Consider the following 22235-nt stretch of genomic DNA (forward strand, 5'->3'; position numbering starts at 1 on the left):
AATCCAATAGTTTTGTATTTCATCTGGCTGAATCGAACTATTCTTCCGTCTAAATGTGTTGAATATTTTTTATGCACCCTCTGGGTTACGGCAACAATTGTCGATAAGTATAATTGCCTTACTTGACTTCAACACAATTTGTCGCAAGTCCTTATAACACAAGTCGCGAGACTGACATGCGTTTATTAGTAACGTGGGACAGACCAAGTTCGATGTTGTTTTTAACATTTCTAGAACAAACGTATTATTTTCTTATAATATCATGAAAGTGCATGCAATTTAATAACGTTTCCCGTAATTAACTAATAATTGACGAAAACTCACGTGGTGCTGTTATGCATTTATGGGCAGTAAACTGTGTCAACCACCGAATTCTGGAAGCGAAATTGCGCAACGAGTTTACCGGAAGAGTGGCTGGAAGGTGTCGTGTTGCCCATCTACAAAAAGGGCGACAAGTTGGATTGCGTCAATATCGTACGATCACAATATTGACCGCCGCCTACAAGTTGTTCTCCCAAATGTTATACCGCCATCTATCACCAAATGCTAGAGAATTCGTTGGGCAACATCAGGCAGGGCGAACGAGCTACAACGAACTAAATAAAAGTCCACCGTCCAGCTGCTTGGTTACATTCGACTAAGGGCTGAAGCTAGGCGAATCGGACTCAACATCAATGTGTCGAAGACGAAGTACATGATAGCGAGGGGTTGAAGAGAAGACACGGCAAGCCCCCCACCTCGAGTTCATATTGACGGAAAGCGAGGTGGTCGAAGAATTCGTGTACTTGAGCTTACTGGTGACCGCCGGTAACGACGCCAGCAAAGAAATCCAAAGACGCATCGTTGCATGCCTACTTTGGACTCCGTAGAATTCTTCGATCGAGTAAAGCTGGCCATCGCACGAAGTAAGCTATCTACAAGGCTCTGATTACACCGGTACTCATCTATAGGCACGAAACATGGTCCCTACGTGCAGAATATCAACGCGCCCTTAGTGTTTTCCAACGGAAGATGTTGCGGAATGCAGACGGAACGTGAAAAAAGGGGGATGAACCATGAATTGCATGAGATGCTGGGAGAACCAATCATCGGATTAGGATTAGGATTAGCATGTTACCAGTACGTCGGATAACACTGCAGTGAAAATGAATCTCGAAACAATCCGACCGGCACAAGACGACGTGTAGTTCCGCGAGCAAGATGGGTCGATCAAATTGAGGGCGATCTGCGGACCCTTCGCTGAATGCGTGACTGGCGACGGGCAACCATGGACCGAGTCAAATGGAGACATATCCTACGTACAGCAGAGGCCTCCCAGGCCTCAGCATTACTGGTAAGTGTGTCTCTTGACAATGGACCAGATGCAGGGTAAACGGTCTTAGATAAATTCAAGAAACATAATTTTCCGACTCATAATCTGTTCATTGATTTCAAGGCAGCGTACGATTCATTGAAAAGAAATAGGATGTGACCAATAATGTCTGAACATTGTTTTCCGACGACTTCGAATTCGAGAATGGCTGTGCTCAGCGGAAGAGGACCTAGGAACCCTAAACATTCTGGATAACTGGAGAAGAACGACGAAGATGAAGCATTGTAGAGCCCGGGCAAAACCGTTACGTAAAGCAATAGCCAACAAGGTAGATTGGTAAGTTTGAATACTCACGTATCAACGCCCGGCCGTATGATGCTGCGGAACAACGCCCACACCGGTTTGTGGTCCGACGTGATGATACTCTGCACCGAATCGTACGCTAGGCATTTGACCGGCGATGGAGGATGGGTAATTTTGCCACCGGCAGCGTTGCTTATTCGCCGATGCACAGTTGTCACAGGCAACGGTTTGAACTTGTAGAGAATGCGATCCGTGTAAGCCGGCGCACGTTGCTTGCTGGACGTATCGAACCGTTGCGTACCGGGATCATACTGGAATATGGAGGTTTCATGAGTAAAGATTGATATCCTTAATGCACAACCTACCTTATAAGTGGGCGGAAAGGTGATCTTCGCCTCTCGGAAACCCTTAAATGCTGCTCCATCCGCCAGGACGCTCGTCAGTTGATCCGTGTGCATGAATCCATGCGGTAAATGTGCTGGCAATGGGAACTGCGTCGTTTCAATCCAGTGCATCAGCTTGTCACGTGGTTCGCTGAGCCGAAAGTTTAAATCTCCACACCAGAAAACGCTATCGAAGTTTTGTGTCACGTCCTTGTTCCGGTGCTTGACGGTCAAATTACGGGGAAGATCTAGCGAGTGGATGATTTTCTTCACATCTGAAACACGTTCTTTCACTTTCTGCTGGTGAGCCGTCAGGTGTGACGTCACAAAGAGAAACGATGTTCCGAAGAGGCTGAAGGAAATGGCGATAGCTCCTTTCGTTCGGAAAGCTGTGCCTGGGCGTACGGATAGGTTAGCATCTTCTGGCTCGGAACAGTACCATATCAAATCTCGTCGTATAAACGCTGCTAGGTGCAGAGTACCGAGACTGGTTGAGTGCAGAAGAATATGACTGGGGCCAAGCGTTTCCTGGAGTGTAACTTCCCATTCAAATCGCTCCGAGTAGGATTCTTGGGTACCAAACACAATTATATCAGGAACGTGTTCCAACGATGTCGGTAGAACGAAGTCGTTCAACTGTTTTGGCGGACTCTGTCCGTTCATATTCCAAGTGCCAACAAAAATCGTTATTTCTCTAGTTGGAAGAACTTTGTCGAGTTCAGATGGGCCCAGTAGCGAAGTAGTCCCTAATCTACCGTGAAGAAAATTCCTTTGGCGAGCCTTATCCGCAGGTATGAGATGTAGCACGTGAGCTGCCATTAAAGCTTGCCTAGCCAGCGAATCGGCACTTGCTGGATTGCTTATTATCGAGTCACCATCGTTTCCCGTAGTAACCGTATCGAAAGACATCGACTTTCTGCTATCTCGTCGATCTACACCCGGAGGATCATCCGTTTCCGCTATATTTGGCGAACTATAATGCTGCTCCATTTTCTCGTAGCCTTCGAGTTTTGGTAATGGAGGCAAGAAACGTTCCTTAAATCTAGACTTGCTGCTCATAATTGCTCGCTGCGTATGATTCTGGTATTCACGAAATACTACTGGTTTCGTCACAACCCTATTATCCACTAACGCTGTTTGACTATTACTGTGATAACCGCTGCTATCAATTTCTTCACTGGAGTTCACCGCTCCAGCAACATCCTGGCCAAACTCCAACGGTCTACTTTTAGCGCCATTCGCTACTGGGCTGGCCTTCTCTTTCCCATTACTGCTTGTCGAGTTCTTAGCATTGAGTTCCAATCTCAACTGCTGTCGCCGTTGATGCTGTTGCTGTTGTTGAGATTGTTGAGACTGCTGCTGAATGCCATAATCCAAAGAGCTACAGCCACCAGCACCCCCATGTGGATCGGAGTAACGGTTCTTTTTGGGAGATTTGAGCAAACTTTCATCCACCGAACAGCACAAGTTGAACTGTCCGCTCAGTCGGTTCGACGGATTCCGCATAACTGCAGCTTGTGTAGAGTCCCTGAAAGGAAATGGAAGACCAAGCATATAAAAGATTAGAATGAGAGGAGTGAGGTAGCTTGCAGTATTGCCAACCAAAGGATGAACATATCAGCCGGGTAATGACGTGATCTCTCCGAAAGCACCAGTGATCAAACTAAATCGACTAGATTAGATCCAATTAATTTATATAGAGTTGTCTCAACTGATGATGGCGGCAATTGGGTACAGCGTCATAGACAATCGCCATTACGAACACCAATTTTAATTAGCCATCTAAAATAAGGCACGATATCTCAAAGCGATTTTCGTCATTATAATGTATCACGTAATATGTACAAATAGTGATCGTTGCTTTGTAAGCGCCAGTACTGAATTTAAATACCGGCGTTTGTTGTAAACAGGTAAAACAACGGTTTAAAATAATATTTCCCTATGGAGACAATCACAACAGAGTTCAAATCAAAGCAGATACCTATCCTATTTATAAAACTATCACCTCAAAGGTGCATTTTGGGATAGATGTCATAAGAGCGAAAAAATACCGGGAAGGATTTGAAAAGCTTGTGTCTCAGAGAGATGTAGGTATTTTGAGAAGTGTAAAGAAAAATAAAATAACTTAGTCTTAGCAAGGTTGGGAGGCCAGAAATTTCTCAATAGCAATGAATGATTAGACGTCGCCCATGCTTTGTCGTATTTTTTTTGAGACAGGGAGATGGATGAGGCAATAGGTCATGATGAAGAACTTTTGACAAGTCGAATCCATAGAGAGACTATTGATAAACAATTAATTCAACTCAATTCAAAACAACTTTAGGACATTTGGTCGAAAGGCATTATTTTGTCGAATGATGTTTGGTCGAACGACATTTGGTCGAATGGACGTTTGGTCGAAAGACTAGAACATTTCACCGAAAGATTATTTTGAAAAAGTTGATATTGACAATCATTCGGTTGAACAAATATAGAACCAAACTGCATATTTTGCACAATGGATGAGCATCAGTTTATTTTGGGCAAACATACTTTTCGTCATAAGTCAATAACGAATCTATCCAAAGTCATTTTTGAATTGGAAGACTGGACGTTTTATTTTATCCAATTTTGTAGAAGCTCAAAGGTAATTGAGTATATATTTATTGCTCAACGTTGGAAATATTATGATCTGTTGAATTTATTATTCTTTCAACATATCATCATTCTATGGAAAAATCCCTATAGAATATTTTCGTCGCTCAGTTACTGGAATGTCAAAAATTTTTAAAATCATTATTCTTTTAAAATGTCATCGTTATAACTGCTGATCTTTATCCAAAGATAACTTCCGGTGTGGCTGCTCGTAACCTTTATTACGTATCAAGTTTTACATCGTAAAACCGTGGGTAAGAATTTGTAATGCGATGACCAGACCTGATACGATTGGACATAGAACAACTTGGTTACCTTGAATTTTCTGCTTATAATGTACTTTTATACATAGTATAAAAAGGACAATTTTAATGGCCATGACTTTTAGAAGCAGATTTTGAAGAATTCTCAAAAACTTATTCATACAGACTCAAGTCAAAAAAGTATGCAAACTTACTTTATCGATTCTACGTGTTTCGCAGGCAGAATTCTACACGTACCGCTCTGAACCAACTCGATTTTTCACTTTTAGAACGTTTAATTTCCGGATTTATAAAACGACGAAAGCAAGATTTTCAACTTTCGCAACCTAACCACTACTTTCGCCACCCCGCTGTATGAAGAGACAAAGTGACTTAACCACGAATCAAAACAAAACACTACTTGAGTCGATTTTACACTGGTAGAAAAACGTCGAAAGTAACTGAATGAAACGGCTTATCATTTTGTTATAATTATTTTTGTGGGAAATAATAGGAACACCATAGTTTTTGAACGCGAGCTCATTGTATGCAAAATTTAAGAAATGTACACGTCGAAAAAATGTTAAAAAGGTGATTCATTTTAAAACAGTTTTAGAAGACAGGTTGCGATTCTTCTGAATTAATTTTCTCAAAACCGTATGCAAGTTACTTACGTCGATTTGAAAAAGTAATCGAGAATTGCATCAAAAGTTCCACCTATATGACATGTTTTCTATCCATGGTGAATTATTGTTGTGATTGTGACTTTCAGCTAATTTACATTCCTTGAGCAAACACGTGGCTTTGATAATGGAGTCGTTTGCTTCGATTGATATAAAGTTGGTTAACTGATTGAACTATCGAACAAGAATTGTGATAAAAGTTGACTTGCTTCCATTTAAGATCAACTCGTTGCAATTCATCGGACTCGCAGAATAATCCTAAATGATAAAACACGACATCAAGTAACGTCAACAATGCAAGGGGTCAATCGATTTTGTGGGGGAGTCTTGGTGATCAACTGGAATCCAAAAATATCGCTCATCTCATATTGAGAGCTTGAAGTTTGTTCAAGAAATACTAGTACACCAATACAGATATTTTGTAATATTGTTCTAACATATGCAACCTTCAGTAATCGCACCTACCAGACATGCTTTCCTTTTCCCAAATCACAGTGTATTAACGTAAAAATGTCACTCTGTAAAATAATCTGAAAAATCTCTACTCGACGAAAAGCCCTTTCGACCAAATACCATATGGTTCTTAAGGTGACACATATCAGAATCCTAAGTTGGCCGTCACATCTTCTTATTTTAAGCTTTCTGCTAGTGCACAAAGCCGAAATAAACAAGTTCACTGGTGTTAGGTGCTTTTTTCGCGAGATTAGAGCGTTTGAAGTTTTGGTGCAATCTTAGAAGATAGATTCTAAACTAGCCAATTTTCAACATAGTTTGTTCAAGCACTATTTATAAAAACGCTTTTTTCGCAAGGAAATGATTGATCGTGGGAAAAAAAGTGCTGAATATACTTGCCTCCTAATATTATCAAACTGATCACGAATCAATGCACACAAAAAAATCTATTGGATTATTAGTTTTTAGTTATGGATAAGTTCTAACATGTTTACTGTTTTCCAGAACTTTTTAATGTTTAATGTTGAGTCGAAGTATAATCAAACTTTATTTTCATCCTTCTATGGAAAATTAGAAATACTACAAATGAACTTTAACACTTCACTTTTTGCAAAAAAAAATAAAATCTCGAAAACTTATTCATACAGACTCAAGTCAAGAAAGTATACAAACTTACTTTATCGATCCTACGTGTTTCGCCGACGAAATTCTACACGTTTTGCTCTGAACCAACTCGATTTTTCACTTTTAGAACGTTCAATTTCCGGATTTACAAAACGACGAAAGTAAGATTTTCAACTTTCGCAACCTAACCATTACTTTCGTCGCCCCACAGTATGGATAGACAAAGTGACTTAACCACGAATCAAAACAAAACACTACTTCAGTCGATTATACACTGGTAGAAAAACGTCGCAAGCAACTGAATAAAACGGCTTATAATCTTGTCATTAAATTCTCGTGTGAAATAATAGGAACTCCATAGTTTTTGAAAGCGAGCTCATTGTTTGCAAAATTTAAGCGATGTACACGGCGAAAAAATGTTAAAAAGGTTATTCATTTTAAAACAGTTTTAGAAGACAAGTTGTGATTCTTCTTAATTAATTTTCTCAAAACCGTATGAAAGTTACTTACGTCGATTTGAAAAAGTAATCGAGAAATACTAAAATCACTAAGGTGAGCAAATACCTTTAAACTCTAATATGTGTTGCTTATCTTGACAGATAGGCCTATTTCGTCTGCGACTTACAGACTTCTTCAGTGTCGAGTGCTCAAAGTCGAGCACTCGACACTGAAGAAGTCTGTAAGTCGCAGACGAAATAGGCCTATCTGTCAAGATAAGCAACACATATTAGAGTTTAAAGGTATTTGCTCACCTTAGTGATTTTAGTATTTTATTTTTTTTTTGCAAAAAGTGAAGTGTTAAAGTTCATTTGTAGTTTTTAAACATACTCTAATAATCCCTCCCAAAGTTTAATATAAAAAAGTTTAGCAGAAATACTGCCTTCAAGGTTAGGTCATCTTTGACGTTCTTCTGAATTGCGAGAAGTAATTTCAACAAAGGTTATAGAAAACAATAGAATAACTATATTGAAATAAATTAATTTTAATCAAAATGTTCAAAACTATGTACATATGTAGGTAGGGGGCATGGGGCAAGAGCGACACCCGGGGCAATAGTGCCACCTCCAATTTCACGTAGGGTGCCGGTACCAATGGTTGTAATGTACCAGTAGTTTGGACTATGGAATAAAACGAACATTTTTCGATAAAAACGACATGTGCTATTTTTGGTGGGTAGATCGTCTCTAGTTTAGTCGATTTGCCAAATTTCAGCTATTTATTTTATCAAAAAGTCATATAAACAATTAGGTTTTTGCAAAAAATTTGCTCCCTTGCACCAGTAGTTGCCGTCGTGTTCCAGTAGTGGATCAACGGATGGAAGCAGTTTTTAAAATGGATGTATAAAAATAAAGAAAAGCCTTAGAGATGATCTTTATGGTTCATTCGAAAGATATTAATTGCTGTTCCGAGGGAAAAATGCCAAACCTATGTAAAAATTTACCATTTTGTTTAAAATTCCTTGTATCATTCCCGAACGTCTACTACTGGAGCACTAGGGCAACTACTGGAACACGTGTACCAATAGTGGCTCAAGCGATTTTATGTTAAAAAATTAGTTTTATCACTCTCTTTATATTTTTCCCATATAGTAGAGGTTGAAATCTTTCTGTTGACGCCAAAAGATCTCTGTTAAGACTTTTCGTTCTTTTGTTATGATTTTTTATAGCTTAAGTAGTCCACTAATGGCACCGGCACCATAGTTCAAATCAATTTTTCGATGTTAAACTCACGATAAGAATAAATTGAGTACTAATTGAGGGTTGTGTAAATATTACAGTTAAAAATGTTTAGTAAGGTACCGCGGGGCAAGTGGGTAAATGGGGTAAGTGAAAATAATTGGTATATTTTACTGAATATGTGAATTAACGTTTTTAACTCATGCGTAAACCTTTGAGGCCATTGAGAACATTACGATAGGTAAGAGTTTTCTAAAATTGTTCAGCTTTTATTTCATAATAGAGCGAAATATTGTCTACCTGTCAACTGTCACTCCGTAACAAGTTGGCGGCTTACAATCTTATTTTAATATTTTCAGTGGAAAAAAGTTGTGGAAAATAATTTTCTGTACCACTTCTAAGTAGTCCCCTCTGATAGTTTTAAACTGCAATACAAAAAGTTTTAGAATTAATTCGACATACACCTAGAAATAACTAAAGTGAAATACTGTCATTTTTCTAATCACGTGGGGCAAGTGAAAAGTTTCTTATTAGAGATTGAAATTGTGTTTTCTCTTTAGGCAGCTATAAGTATAAAAGGTTCACAATTATCATAGAACAACAGAACGTGCTGATAATTCAAGAAACACTATACTCAAAGCGTTAAATGCTATTATCATGGCCAAATCATGGAACTCCTCTAAAATAAGGTTGCCAAATATTGCGATATTAACATGTTTACTTCGGACAGCCGATTAAAAGGAATTAAAATTCAAAAGTTCCAATATAAAAGAACGAACGGAAATCTTGTGGAATGTCTATGTAAAGCAAGTTCAAAACAACAAAAATGGGGTATAGGTGTATCCACATAAAAAAAGTTTCTAAATACTTTATAGAAGGATTCCGTTTGATTTCTCTTGAAGAGTTATCCGACATCATATCCGATTTTCTTAAAAACAAATAAGGGGCGGTGGAAATTCTACAGAGCAGAAATGCAATTGCTGTCCCATGATGTAAGAACTAACATTGAAAATGTGTCAGTTATAATGTTGTCGAATCATTTCAACAAACATAACTGAACAGAAGAAAATTCAATAACCAAGAATTTTTTTTTGTTTACATGTTACTTATTTTATTGTTCATTGGGACGCCTTAACAGATGTTAAAGGTAATAGAAATCGTAAATGTAATTGTTAGTTTTCGAATTTATTGTTTAAAACGATAAACTTTTCACTTGCCCCATCTGTGGTGCAAGTGAAAAGTAAGGAGACATTTTTCAAAAAAAAATTCTGTACTTTTTTCTCCAATTTAACATAAAAATCGATTTCAGTATACTGCTTATATTTGGTGGGAGTCAAGCTAAAAATATACACGACCTCATTTGTTTTAATTTAAGGTCTCTAGAATTTGAGGAATCCCAACTATGCGAAATCCATTACCCACTTGCCCCACGGTACCTTACAACAAAATAGAAAAATGTCTTACCAACTTACCAACGCGAAAAATGCGAATTATTATAAAAATGTAAGACTGGAAATAAGGTTCGACTCCCAATAAATACAAAACATATTGATTTTTCCGCACAGTATTGATGATTTTTAATGTTTAATATAGCTGTGAGGATTTTTTTTTTTCGAAAAAGTCCTTTTGACATTGAGTTTTACATATATAAAAACAGTATGTCTTATGGGGCAAGAGGGACACCGCAATTTTCTCATATAAAATCAAATGAACTTTTATTTTTCTTGTTTAATATTGCATTAAATCAATGTTTCCTGCTGAATAAAATCAAAATAAACCATTTCGGACATTCAAAATGGTTTCTGAAAATTTTTACTATTATTGTTACAGTCAAATAAGATGAGAACTAAATTAATTTCGTAAAATTACTTTTTAACTATAAGTCAATTTTTATCCCTCAGTTTTTATCTCTACTTACTCTAGAATTTATCGTTTAGGCGGGGAAATAATAATATACAAAATTTGTGATATTTGCTCTGGTGGTCTTCTTGCCCCATACGATGGCACTCTTGCCCCGTGCCTCGTTTAAAAATCTCATAAGAAGGGATCTTTTCAGAAATCTCAAATCATCATGTGTTTCTTATATTTTTGAAATCTATCGATAACATCATTTAGAACAAGAGGTGAGCTTGCCCCTACACTGGAATAATCTTCAAAAATTGTGCTAATCAACCATGATTTGAACCTATATATCTTAAGGTGTCCTTCTTGCCCCCAGCCCCCCTATATATAAAATAATGTTACATGAAGCAGTGAATCGCAAGCCATTCTGTAAGAAGGCATTGAGAAAATGATCTTAAAAGTTTACCAACTGCTTCCAATACAAGTATTAAAATATAAAAAAAAACAATTTCGATACTTCCATATTTGACTACAGCTTAATCAGAGATTCGCAATGAATGTTTACGCTAATTATGATAGATTCTTGGTTATATCCTGATGGATTTTTAATGGTTAACTAATTACTGGGGCGTCCGATTTAAAAACGGTCTTCGGCAAAGTTGTAGCTGATGGATGTTTCTCACAGTATCAACGTAGCTCTAATCCCCAAGAGCACATGGGCAAACACTATGACCGGTTGAATGAATTGGTTGCTATTCCCATAGTAATTCCCATATAAAGTTTAAAGGGCTTGTGCAGTCTCAGTTTTCATCCAAATGAGCTCAAATTTTGGGAGGACACTCAGAATTTGATCTAGAATCGAATGAGCGATGGGGGGGCAAACACGATTTTTTGATCCACTCTAAATTGCTCATCCATCGAACTATCGCAAGTAAAACAACGCTTACAATTTTGGGATGGCTTAAGTATAACAAAGGTAATTATAATGCTTATTGCTAACAACGTCCTTTCTATCGATGCACCTTCAAGTGCGTCACTAATTTGACTAATTTTAGCCAATTGTTTACAAACTCGATCAAGAAAGGCTTAAATTAGAATCGTCATACATTGCAAAAACTCTATCACATGTTACAAGCCGCAGCCACTTACCTCGCGATAAATTTGTTGTATGTCTTTTGTGACGACGATGACGACGTGTTGGTTGCTTTCGAAGATGGATCTGCAGATGAGTTCGTAGTTGTGGACGACGTCGACAGCAGATGATACGAATTGGTATCACTTTGATTGGAAGAGTCCTGACGCTGTTGCTGCTGCTGAGTGGCGGTATTGTTAGCAACTGCGGGATTGCCACTGGTCGTAGGGACATCACTTTTACTCGGCTGTTGCTGCTGAAGATTCGAACTACTCGACTTTTGGCTGGTCGTTGCCAGGTTTAGGGTAGAATTGTTCGTAGAATCCGATGTTCCAAGCTCGTCTTCACTTTCAGTGCAACGCTGTGGTTCCACCCGCGAGGACCGTTTTGATAGCAGTCCCAGGAATGGCCTCTTTCCCTTGCCCTGCTTCGAGGGGTCCTGTTTATCCATGGCTTGATGTTAGGATTGAGCTGACGTTATGCTGAATGCTAAATGTAATCCTACAATTGGAAAGCTTGTTATGCGAATCAATCCATACTAGTACAGGAAACAAATTTTGGCGGAAATGAGGTTTTTGTCCTGTTTTATTGATGTTACATTATGATTCAGAAATTATGTTCATAACTTTCAATACTACAAATTGCATAAATCGAAAAATGTTTTGCCGTGACCGCAAAAACGACGTCATTTTACACATCTTTTAGCCAGTAAAATTAAAAAAAAAAACTTGAAATTGTATACTGAGGTGTGGCAAAATGAACTGGCAACAAAAAAAGGAAGGCCTTACTGTTGAGGTTGACATACGCGTATCTGCCAAAGGATACAAACTCTAGTGGAATTAAATGGTATAGTACTAAATTCGTTTTTTTTTGTCTACTTATACTGCCCATAACTGCATAACAGTCACATTCGACATTTTTGACAAATTGGAGTTAATACCATGGAGAGTCATCAAATGATAAATACTTTCGATCAACTTACTTAAATATGTGAGATTGTTCTAGAAAATTCGAAAAAAATACCAAGTTGTTTTGTCACATTGGTAAATATAATCGCATAACAGTCACATTGAGATTTTAAATGAGCCTCATAATGTAATAGCAATGAAATTGCTATCAGAATTATTTTCTGACTAATCACCTAGTATGCGATATGAGTTGTACAACATTTCAGCCTCGAATAAGCGCTTTTGAATTCTTAGTGATTTTTTGAAATTTTAGTTTGCTCCCATACTGCATTGAAATGCAAACTTGGTATCCCATTTACTCAATGCCTACTTTTGTCGAATGTTACAGATATGCAGTTATGGGCAGTATAGGTGTTCCACTAAACAGCTCGAAGATTTATTATTATAAATATCCAAAATCGTTCGTTACACAAAATTTGTTATACAAATCGAGTTAACAAGAGATATAAAAATAGCATCTTCAAATTTTGCTCAACTGTACTTAAGCACTCTTGAATCATGTCAGGGCAGAAGAAATTTTTTAAGGTGCTCGCAGCCGAGATGCAAGACCTGCAACATGATATTTCTATGGAAAAAGAGTCTAAACAGGACATAAGTTAACAAAAAGAACCTAGTAGAAACCAGGGGATAAGAATTTGATTCCTCGCAGATTTTAAACTGTCATTTTCATAAGATTGTTTATGATTTTTTTTCATTTTAAATTTAGATTTGTGCCCAGAGTCCTTCAGATATTACTTCGAAGCTTTCCATTTCGAACATAGTCCATTTAATAATTTGGTAAGACTTCTTGTGGGCTTCGTAGCCGTGCGATTAGTGTCACCGAGGCATTTAGTCGCATCGTGCTAAGGAGTGTGGGTTCGATTCCCGCCTCAGGCCGAAAACTTTTCGAGAGGAATGTTTTCTGACTGTGCCACTGGGCGTTGCATGCTAGTCCGTTGTTTAGTGTGATGCTTCCTTCAAAGGGCAAATAGCCCACTGGAAGCATTAACGTGTAGTGTCTTTTTTAGAATTTTCGTTTAGATACCTTCAAAACATCAACCAGGATTTTTATGAGAATTCCACAGAGATTCCACTAGGAAGTCTTTCAAATATTCTCTCAGATTATTCTTCAAGAAAGTCCTATGTCTTTTAGAAATTTATCCAATAATACCATAACTCCCTAGGATTTCTTCAATGATACCAGTTTAAAATATCTTCAAGAATGCAACCAGCAATTTCTCCATAGATGCCTTCTGGGATTTCTTAAGATTTCCTACAAAATTGTAGTTCAGACTTTCTTTGAAAAACTTCAATCAGGCATTTCTTTAAGGATAACGTCAATAAATATACCAGAGAATCCTTTTAAAATTCTTTCCGGAATTCCTCTAATTTAAAAAAAAACAGTTTCCCATGCATACCACCAAGAATGTCTCCAAAGATATATCAAGAAAAACTTTTCCGAAATTAATGTGGAAAAATCCAGAAATTTGGCTGATACAAAGATTAATTTTCTTTTATGAGAATTTAATCCTTTCCTAGCAGAATTCTGGAAATACTTTCTCAAATGAAATATTCACTAGAATAATTTTAATTGCTTAATTCATAGGAAAGAACGTGAATGAATTTTTAAAGGAATTCATATGGAATTCCCGGGAAAAAGTAGTAAAAATCAGCGTAGGATTTCTTGAAGAGTTTCTTGAAAAATATCAATTCATGAATTTATTTAAAAACTTTGGACCAACTCTTTTAAATTCTGCTGGAAGAACTTCCGTAGTAATCTTTAAAAGAGCTTCGAGAGTAACAACAAAACAGATCTGTGGAAGAATTCGTGGAAATATATTTGGTGGAAATATTGGAACATATGTATAGTCCCCAGATAATTTTTCATAGTAATCTATGTGGAAATTACTAGAGGTAGTAGCGTTGGAAGATGCTGCTGGTGAAAAAAAATCCGGGAATCAATTCTAAGGAAATTCTTCTAAGCATCCCTAGAGAAATCGCTGGAAGAATTTCTGAGAGAATTTGTGGAATAATCTCTAGAAAAGTATCTGAATTTGTTCTTGAAGAAATCACTAGATAAATTCCTGAAGCTTGGCTAATTCGAGAACTAATTTCTGAATAATCAATGGAACAATCGTGTAGTAGTCTCTGAAGGGTTGTCTAGAGAGATCTGGGCCATTTGACATAAAGCCATTTGGCATAACGGTAATTTGCCATAATGTACCTTTGGCATAATATTAATTTATCAAGATTACGCATTATTTGATAGAGAGCATATAATTCTGGCTATAACAAAAGGGCATTATGCCAAAATGACCTTATGCAAAACGACCTTATACAAAATGACCCGCTCCCTTCCGGAGCCTCTAGAATTTCGCCTCAAGATTCACTGCTAGCAGGATAAGGAAAAAAAGTCACAATTTTAGTGCCCAGGGCTAAAAATCTCGTTAATAAAGTCAAACCAACCACAATTTTAGTTAAAACAAAGACCTCACATACCGCCGTGCGGGGTGACATTGGGCCTAAGGGATGACTTTGACCGCCTCTTTTGATGCATCCCATGGCTAGTAGGAACGCCGAAGAACTAATCTATGACCATCTATTGGCTATTTGTAACGCAATTTTTAAGCTTGACCCTTTGTTTTCATAACTCTGCCATTAGCTTGCTGTGAAAACATTGGCCCAAAGTCACCCTTATGGACCAATATCTCCCCGCACGACAGTAAATAACGGAAATATGTAATAAAATAGTACTCAAGTCTTCAAGAGACCTGCTACGAGCCCTGTATAGTAAGCCAATAAAATTAAAAAAAAATACTGACAAAAGAACAAAAAAGCTGTTTCTTATTAAAAACTCCTTATTGTCGCTGATCTTAAGAAAGACCGATAAAAAGTTTGTTCGACAAACTGTTTTTTTTTTGTGGGCTTTTTTACACCCTTGCTATTTATACCAACTCGCGATTCGTTAAAATAAAAACAAAAAGAAATTAGCGCATACGGCACCTTTGCGATCACCGCAAAAAAAAAAGTGATGGTTAAGTGGTTTTATTACCCAATCTGTGGTCTACAACCAGGCGTGAAAATTTGGTGAAGCAACATCAGCAGTAACTGGATAATGTGAAAAATATTTCAAAAAATCCTAACAGATATTCACAAGGTACTAAGTATTTGCTATGCAAACATTGTTTGAAACTATCGAATGGTAATGTTTCATGAAAATTGGCAATAGTTTGAGACTTGTTTTTGTTTTTATTTAAATAAAAATAATTAATCAGAAGTCTTAATTTTACAACTTTTATCTTATCAAAAAGTGATGATTTGTAGACTTCAACAACAACAAAAAATAAAGTATTCAAAAAAGCGAATAACATCAACATAAATGTTACGGGGAATATTGCCGTCGCTTTGAATCCCTCGATCCAACATAAACGCAGGCAGGTTTTAGAGGAGAAATATGCAGCGCGGGCTGCAATGCTGCTGCAAGGAACGCGACAAAACGTGGAGCGATATAAAAGAAAGCGAAAGCAGCAAACTCGTCTATTCCGGGACAACAAGCGCCGCCTGGAAGAAGTGTAATGTGAAGAAATGGAACAGCTGCATCGTTCACAAGAAACGCGAAAGTTCTACGAGAAGCTTAACGCATCCCGAAAAGGCTTCGTGCAGCGAGCCGAAATGTGTAGGGATAAGGAAGGAAGCATCTTGACGGACGGACGTGAGGTGATTGAAAGGTGGAAGCAGCACTACGATGAACACCTGAATGGCACGGAGAACACAGACGCCGAGGGTCACGACAGCGGAGGTAGTGACTACGTCAGCACGGCGGATGAAGGAAACCAACCTGCCCTCACATTGAGGGAAGTTAAGAATGCCATTCAACAGCTCAAAAACAACAACGTCACTTGCAACGATGGTATCGAAGCCGAACTCATCAAGACGGGCCCGGACAGGTTGGCCGCTTGGCTGCATCAGCTGGTAGGCAGAATCTGGGAAACGGTACAGCTATCGGAGGAGTAGAAGCAAGGGGTGAAATGCCCCATCTACAAGAAGGGCGACAAACTGGAATGTGAAAACTATCGTGCGATCACTATCCTGAATGCCGCCTACAAAGTGCTATCCCAGATTATCTTCCGTCGTCTATCACCAATAACAAATAAGTTTGTGGGAAGTTATCAAGCTGGTTTCATCAACGGCCGCTCGACAACGGACCAAATATTCACCGTACGGCAAATCCACCAGAAATGCCGTGAATACCAAGTCCCAACCCATCACCTGTTCATCGATTTCAAAGCGGCTTATGATAGAATCGACTGCGAAGAGCTATAGAAAATCATGGACGAGTACAGCTTTCCCGGGAAGCTCACAAGACTTTTTTTTTTTTCATTTCTTTATTAGTATCATTCCAAACATTACATTCATTTCTTATATCTAGGTGTTCTGTGTTATTTGACAACACTATCATCCTAATTTGGTAAAACAAATTTAAGATTTAATTAACATTTTGTTAACAACATATTACATTTCATTTGCCGTAGCAGTTCAGTTTTTTTACAGGTGAGTTAATTTCACCTGCTTATAAGAGAAAAAAAAAACGTTTTTTTAATATACTTAACCTAACTTAACCTAAACATATAACGCATTAATCGTGGCAATATAAGATTGTAACGATTTTTGCCTGAAATTATTAATGATTTTATTTGACATTTGTTCCAATGTTTCAACATTGGATATTCTATGTAACTCATTGGTACTATACCAGGGAGGAAGCCTCAGAATCATTTTCAAAATTTTATTTTGAATTCTCTGCAGAGCTTTCTTCCTGGTATTACAACAGCTAGTCCATATTGGTACAGCATACAACATGGCTGGCCTGAAAATTTGTTTGAATATCAACAGCTTGTTCTTAAGACAAAGTTTTGATTTTCTATTAATAAGGGGATAGAGACATTTTACATATTTATTACATTTGGCTTGAATGCCCTCAATGTGATTTTTGAAAGTTAAATTCTTATCTAGCATGAGCCCTAGATACTTAACTTCATCTGACCAATTTATTGGAACCCCTCTCATCGTGACAACATGTCTACTTGAAGGTTTCAAATAAAGAGCTTTTGGTTTATGTGGGAATATTATTAGTTGAGTTTTGGAAGCATTAGGAGAAATCTTCCATTTTTGCAAGTATGAAGAAAAAATATCCAAACTTTTTTGCAATCGACTACAGATGACACGCAGGCTTCGTCCTTTGGCGGAGAGGCCTGTGTCATCCGCAAACAAAGATTTTTGACATCCCTGAGGTAGCTCAGGTAAGTCAGATGTGAAAATATTGTATAATATTGGTCCCAAAATGCTGCCTTGGGGAACACCAGCTCTTACAGGAAGTCTTTCAGATCTGGAGTTCTGATAATTAACCTGAAGTGTACGATTTGACAGATAACTTTGAATTATTCTAACAATGTATGTTGGAAAATTAAAGTTTTTTAATTTTACAATCAAACCTTCATGCCAAACACTGTCGAATGCTTTTCCTATGTCTAGAAGAGCAAGACCAGTAGAGTAGCCTTCAGATTTGTTGGAACGGATCAAATTTGTTACACGTAAAAGTTGATGAGTGGTCGAATGTCCATGGCGGAATCCGAACTGTTCATTGGCAAAAATTGAATTTTCGTTGATGTGGGCCATCATTCTGTTCAAAATAACCTTTTCAAAAAGTTTACTGATGGAGGAAAGCAAACTGATTGGACGATAGCTAGAAGCTTCTGCAGGATTTTTGTCTGGTTTTAAAATTGGAACAACCTTAGCATTTTTCCATTTGTCAGGAAAATATGCTAATTGAAAACATTTGTTAAATATATCAACTAGAAATGATAAGCTACTTTCTGGAAGTTTCTTGATGAGGATGTAGAAAATTCCATCATCGCCAGGAGCTTTCATGTTTTTGAATTTTTTAATAATAGTTCTCACTTCTTCCAAATCAGTCTCCCAGGCATTTTCGAAAACGTTCTCTTGATTGAGAATATTTTCGAACTCCTGAGTAACTTCATTTTCAATTGGACTAGTAAGTCCTAAATTAAAATTGTGCGCACTTTCAAACTGCATAGCAAGTTTTTGAGCTTTTTCGCAATTAGTTAGTAATAATTTGTTTTCCTCTTTCAATGCCGGTATTGGCTTCTGAGGTTTTTTCAAGATTTTAGATAATTTCCAAAAGGGCTTAGAGCCAGGGTCCAATTGAGAAATTTTATTTTCAAAATTTTTGTTTCTTAATTGAGCAAAACGTTTCTTGATTTCTTTCTGCAAATCCTGCCATATAATTTTCATAGCAGGATCGCGAGTGCGTTGAAATTGCCTTCTCCTCACGTTTTTAAGACGGATCAAGAGTTTAAGATCATCGTCTATAATCACGGATTCAAATTTTACTTCACATTTTGGAATTGCAATGCTCCGGGCTTCAACAATGGAATTTGTTAAAGTTTCAAGAGCATTGTCAATATCAAGTTTAGTTTCTAAAGAAATTTTAACATCAAGATTGGAGTCAACATACGTTTTATATATATTCCAGTCGGCTCGTAAATAATTGAAAGTGGAGCTGATAGAATTGAGAATCGCTTCTTGGGATATTTGAAATGTAACAGGGACATGATCAGAATCAAAATCAGCATGAGTAATCAGTTGGCTACAAAAATGACTAGAGTCGGTTAAGACCAAATCAATCGTAGATGGATTTCTAGAAGAGGAAAAACATGTGGGGCTATCAGGGTATTGAATTGAGAAATATCCTGAAGAGCACTCATCAAATAAAATTCTGCCGTTGGAATTACTTTGAGAATTATTCCATGACCGATGTTTGGCATTAAAGTCACCAATGACAAAACATTTTGACTTATTGCGAGTCAATTTACGCAAGTCAGTTTGGAGCAAATTAACTTGCTGCCCAGAGCATTGAAAAGGCAAATAGGCAGCTATGAAAGTATATTTACCAAACTGTGTTTCAACAGAAACACCTAAAGTTTCAAAAACTTTAGTTTCAAATGATGAAAACAGTTGATGTTTTATACGCCTATGAATGATGATTGCAACTCCCCCACATGCCCCATCAAGTCGATCATTACGATAAACAAAAAAGTTAGGATCTCTTTTGAGTTTAGATCCAGGTTTTAAATACGTTTCGGTAATAACTGCTATATGCACGTTATTAACCGTAAGAAAATTAAACAGCTCGTCCTCTTTACCATTCAGAGAACGAGCATTCCAATTTAAAATATTTAAATTATTATTTGGATCCATTAGAAAAACGTAATCCAATAACAATTTGATTTGTAAATTTTACACCTACTTGGACTGCTTCAGTCATAGTGGTGGCTTTGAACATTGCATCAATCATTAGATTCAATTGTTCAGTTAGAAAATTAAAATCAGAGGCAGACATGTCATGTGATTTCCCATTGGAATTTCCGGTAGACGAAGAAGCGGAGTTACCTGTGGCGGTAGGGTTTTTTCCATTTGATTTGAAACAAGTAGAATGGGTACCCATGGATCGAACAGGGGAGGAGTTCGAATTTCCTGCTACGATATCGGCAAAGGATTTACCGTGGGTAGATACATTCGAAATAGAAAGATTCGAACGGCTACCCGACGGATTAAAATTAGTTTGTGAATGAGCATGATTATGATCTTCCTGATGGGTATGATTCATGATCAAGCGATCGTTAACTGAAAAATGAGCATTGTTCGATACTCTACCAGGCAAATTCCGGAAACGACCGTTATCGTAACGGATATTATCTTTCATCTGCCTGGCACGAGCCTCAATGACCTTTTTGCGTGAAGGACAATTCCAAAAATTGGACTTATGGTTAGCCCCGCAATTACAACATATGAATTTGGTGGTATCTTCCTTCACTGGACAGACGTCTTTGGCGTGAGAAGAACCTCCGCAAATCATGCATTTAGCATCCATGCGACAATTTTTTGTACCATGACCCCACTTTTGGCACCGACGGCACTGAGTGGGGTTCTGGTAATTTCCTCCAGGTTTCTGGAAATGTTCCCATGTCACACGGACATCAAACAAAAGTTTTGCTTTTTCTAAAGCTTTAATATTATTTAGTTCTTTTTTGTTAAAGTGAACTAAATAAAATTCTTGAGAAAGCCCTTTCCGAACAATGCCAGATTGGGTTCTCTTTTTCATAATGATTACTTGGACTGGGGAAAATCCAAGTAAATCATTTATTACATTTTTGATCTCTTCAGGTGATTTATAGTCACTTGAGAGACCTTTCAAGACAACTTTGAACAAACGTTCAGTTTTGTCGTCATAAGTAAAAAATTTGTGCTTCTTCTCTTCAAGATGTTTGAGAAGAAGCTCACGATCTTTAAGAGTTTCCGGCAAAACGCGACAGTCTCCTTTCTTTGCGATTTGGAAGGAAACCTTGATTCCCCTAATGGAGTTCAAGATCTCCTGCCTAAATCCCCCAAATTCGGAACAACTGACCACGATAGGCGGCACTCTTTGCTTCCTCACTTGAATCAAAGAGCCTGGGCTAGAGGCTACTTCGATTTGGTGTTCGGAAAATTTGTCTAGAGCATCGAACTGATTGCTCATTTCGATACAATTATTCATTTCACCCTTGGAAGAAAGTTTGCATTCCGGGGAAGCGTCCTTTCTTCCATTCTTGCCACGTGTAGTGACAGTTTTAAAACCCACTTTTTTGGAAAGAAGTAGTGAATTCAGAGATTCACCCTTCCTTTTGTTTGTTGTTGATACCATGTTTAATTAATAAACGAAAGAAGACGTGACCTTCGAAAGGTTTTATCCCAAGACGGTGTCCAAGAAGGATTACCACCGCTAGCTTTCGCCAACGGGTCCAACGAAAAATCGAAGGCACGGGTCCAAACAAGGATCGTAAAGGGATCAATAGTAGAAAAAATAGTACTGAAAAGTACTGTTTTGGTAGCACTGAAAAGTACCGTTTTTAATTTTAGCACTGAAAAGTACTGTTTTTTTAGCACTGAAAAGTACTGTTTTATTGCTTTAGGTAGTTTTTAAGAAAACTTCCAAGAGCAGAGAGAATTCGTGTACGCACAGCACGAAGGTACGATGCGCACTGAAAAAAGCTCACAAGACTAATAAGAGCAACGATGGACGGTGTGCAGAATAGCGTGAAGATTTCGGGCTACCATTCCAGTTCGTTCGAATCCCGCCGGGGACTTCGACAGGGTGATGGACTTTCGTACCTGCTGTTCAACATCACGCTAGAAGGTGTCATGTGTAGAGCCGGGTTCAATAACCGAGGTACGATTTTCACAAAATCCAGCCAATTTGTTTGCTTCGCGGATGATATGGATATTGTCAGCAGAACATTTGGAACGGTGGCAGACCTGTACACCCGCCTGAAACGTGAAGCGACAAAAGTCAGCCTGGTGGTGAATGCGTCAACAACAAAGTACATGCTGATAGGCGGAACCGAGGTGGTTGATGAGTTCGTCTACCTCGGATCCTTGTTAACGGCTGATAACAATGTAAGTCGTGAAATACGGAGACGCATCATCAGTGGAAGTCGCGCCTACTATGGGCTCCAGAAGAAGCTGCGGTCGAGAAAGATTCACCCCCGCCCCAAATGTACCATGTACAAAACGCTTATAAGACCGGTGGTGGACATGAAGCATGGACCATGCTGGAAGAGGACCTGCAAGCACTTGGAGAGTTCGAACGAAGGGTTCTTAGGACGATCTTTGGCAGAGTGCAGGAGAACGGTGTGTGGCGGGGGAGAATTAACCACGAGCTCGCTAGGCTCTACGGCGAACCCAGTATCCAGAAGGTTGCGAAAGCCGGAAAGGTGCGCTGGGCAGGGCATGTTGCAAGACTACCGGACAACAATCCTGCAAAGATGGTGTTCGCGTCGAATCCAGTTGGCACAAGAAGGCAGGGAGCACAGCGAGCGAGGTGGCTTGATCAGGTGCAACAAGATCTGGAGAACGTGGGCCAAAATCGAAGTTGGAGAGACACAGCC

The 22235-nt window shown here is 38.2% G+C and overlaps 1 protein-coding gene across 6 annotated transcripts in view; it reads right to left on the reverse strand.

The window, feature by feature from the left end:
* Positions 1 to 22235, reverse strand: part of LOC5570350 (72 kDa inositol polyphosphate 5-phosphatase) — a 32648-nt gene that overhangs the window by 6972 nt on the left and 3441 nt on the right. For all 6 annotated transcript variants that reach the window (XM_021843770.1, XM_021843768.1, XM_021843767.1 and 3 more), the window contains exons 3-5: positions 11302 to 11785; positions 1981 to 3526; positions 1667 to 1926 (exon numbers count right to left, since the gene is read on the reverse strand). In XM_021843770.1, the coding sequence (XP_021699462.1) occupies positions 1667 to 1926; positions 1981 to 3526; positions 11302 to 11735 (2240 nt within the window). In that variant the 5' untranslated portion in view covers positions 11736 to 11785. The remainder of the gene's footprint in view (positions 1 to 1666; positions 1927 to 1980; positions 3527 to 11301; positions 11786 to 22235) is intronic.

The sequence above is a fragment of the Aedes aegypti genome, chromosome 2 (assembly GCF_002204515.2).
Source record: "Aedes aegypti strain LVP_AGWG chromosome 2, AaegL5.0 Primary Assembly, whole genome shotgun sequence".
In the NCBI taxonomy this organism is placed as follows: Eukaryota; Metazoa; Arthropoda; class Insecta; order Diptera; family Culicidae; genus Aedes; species Aedes aegypti.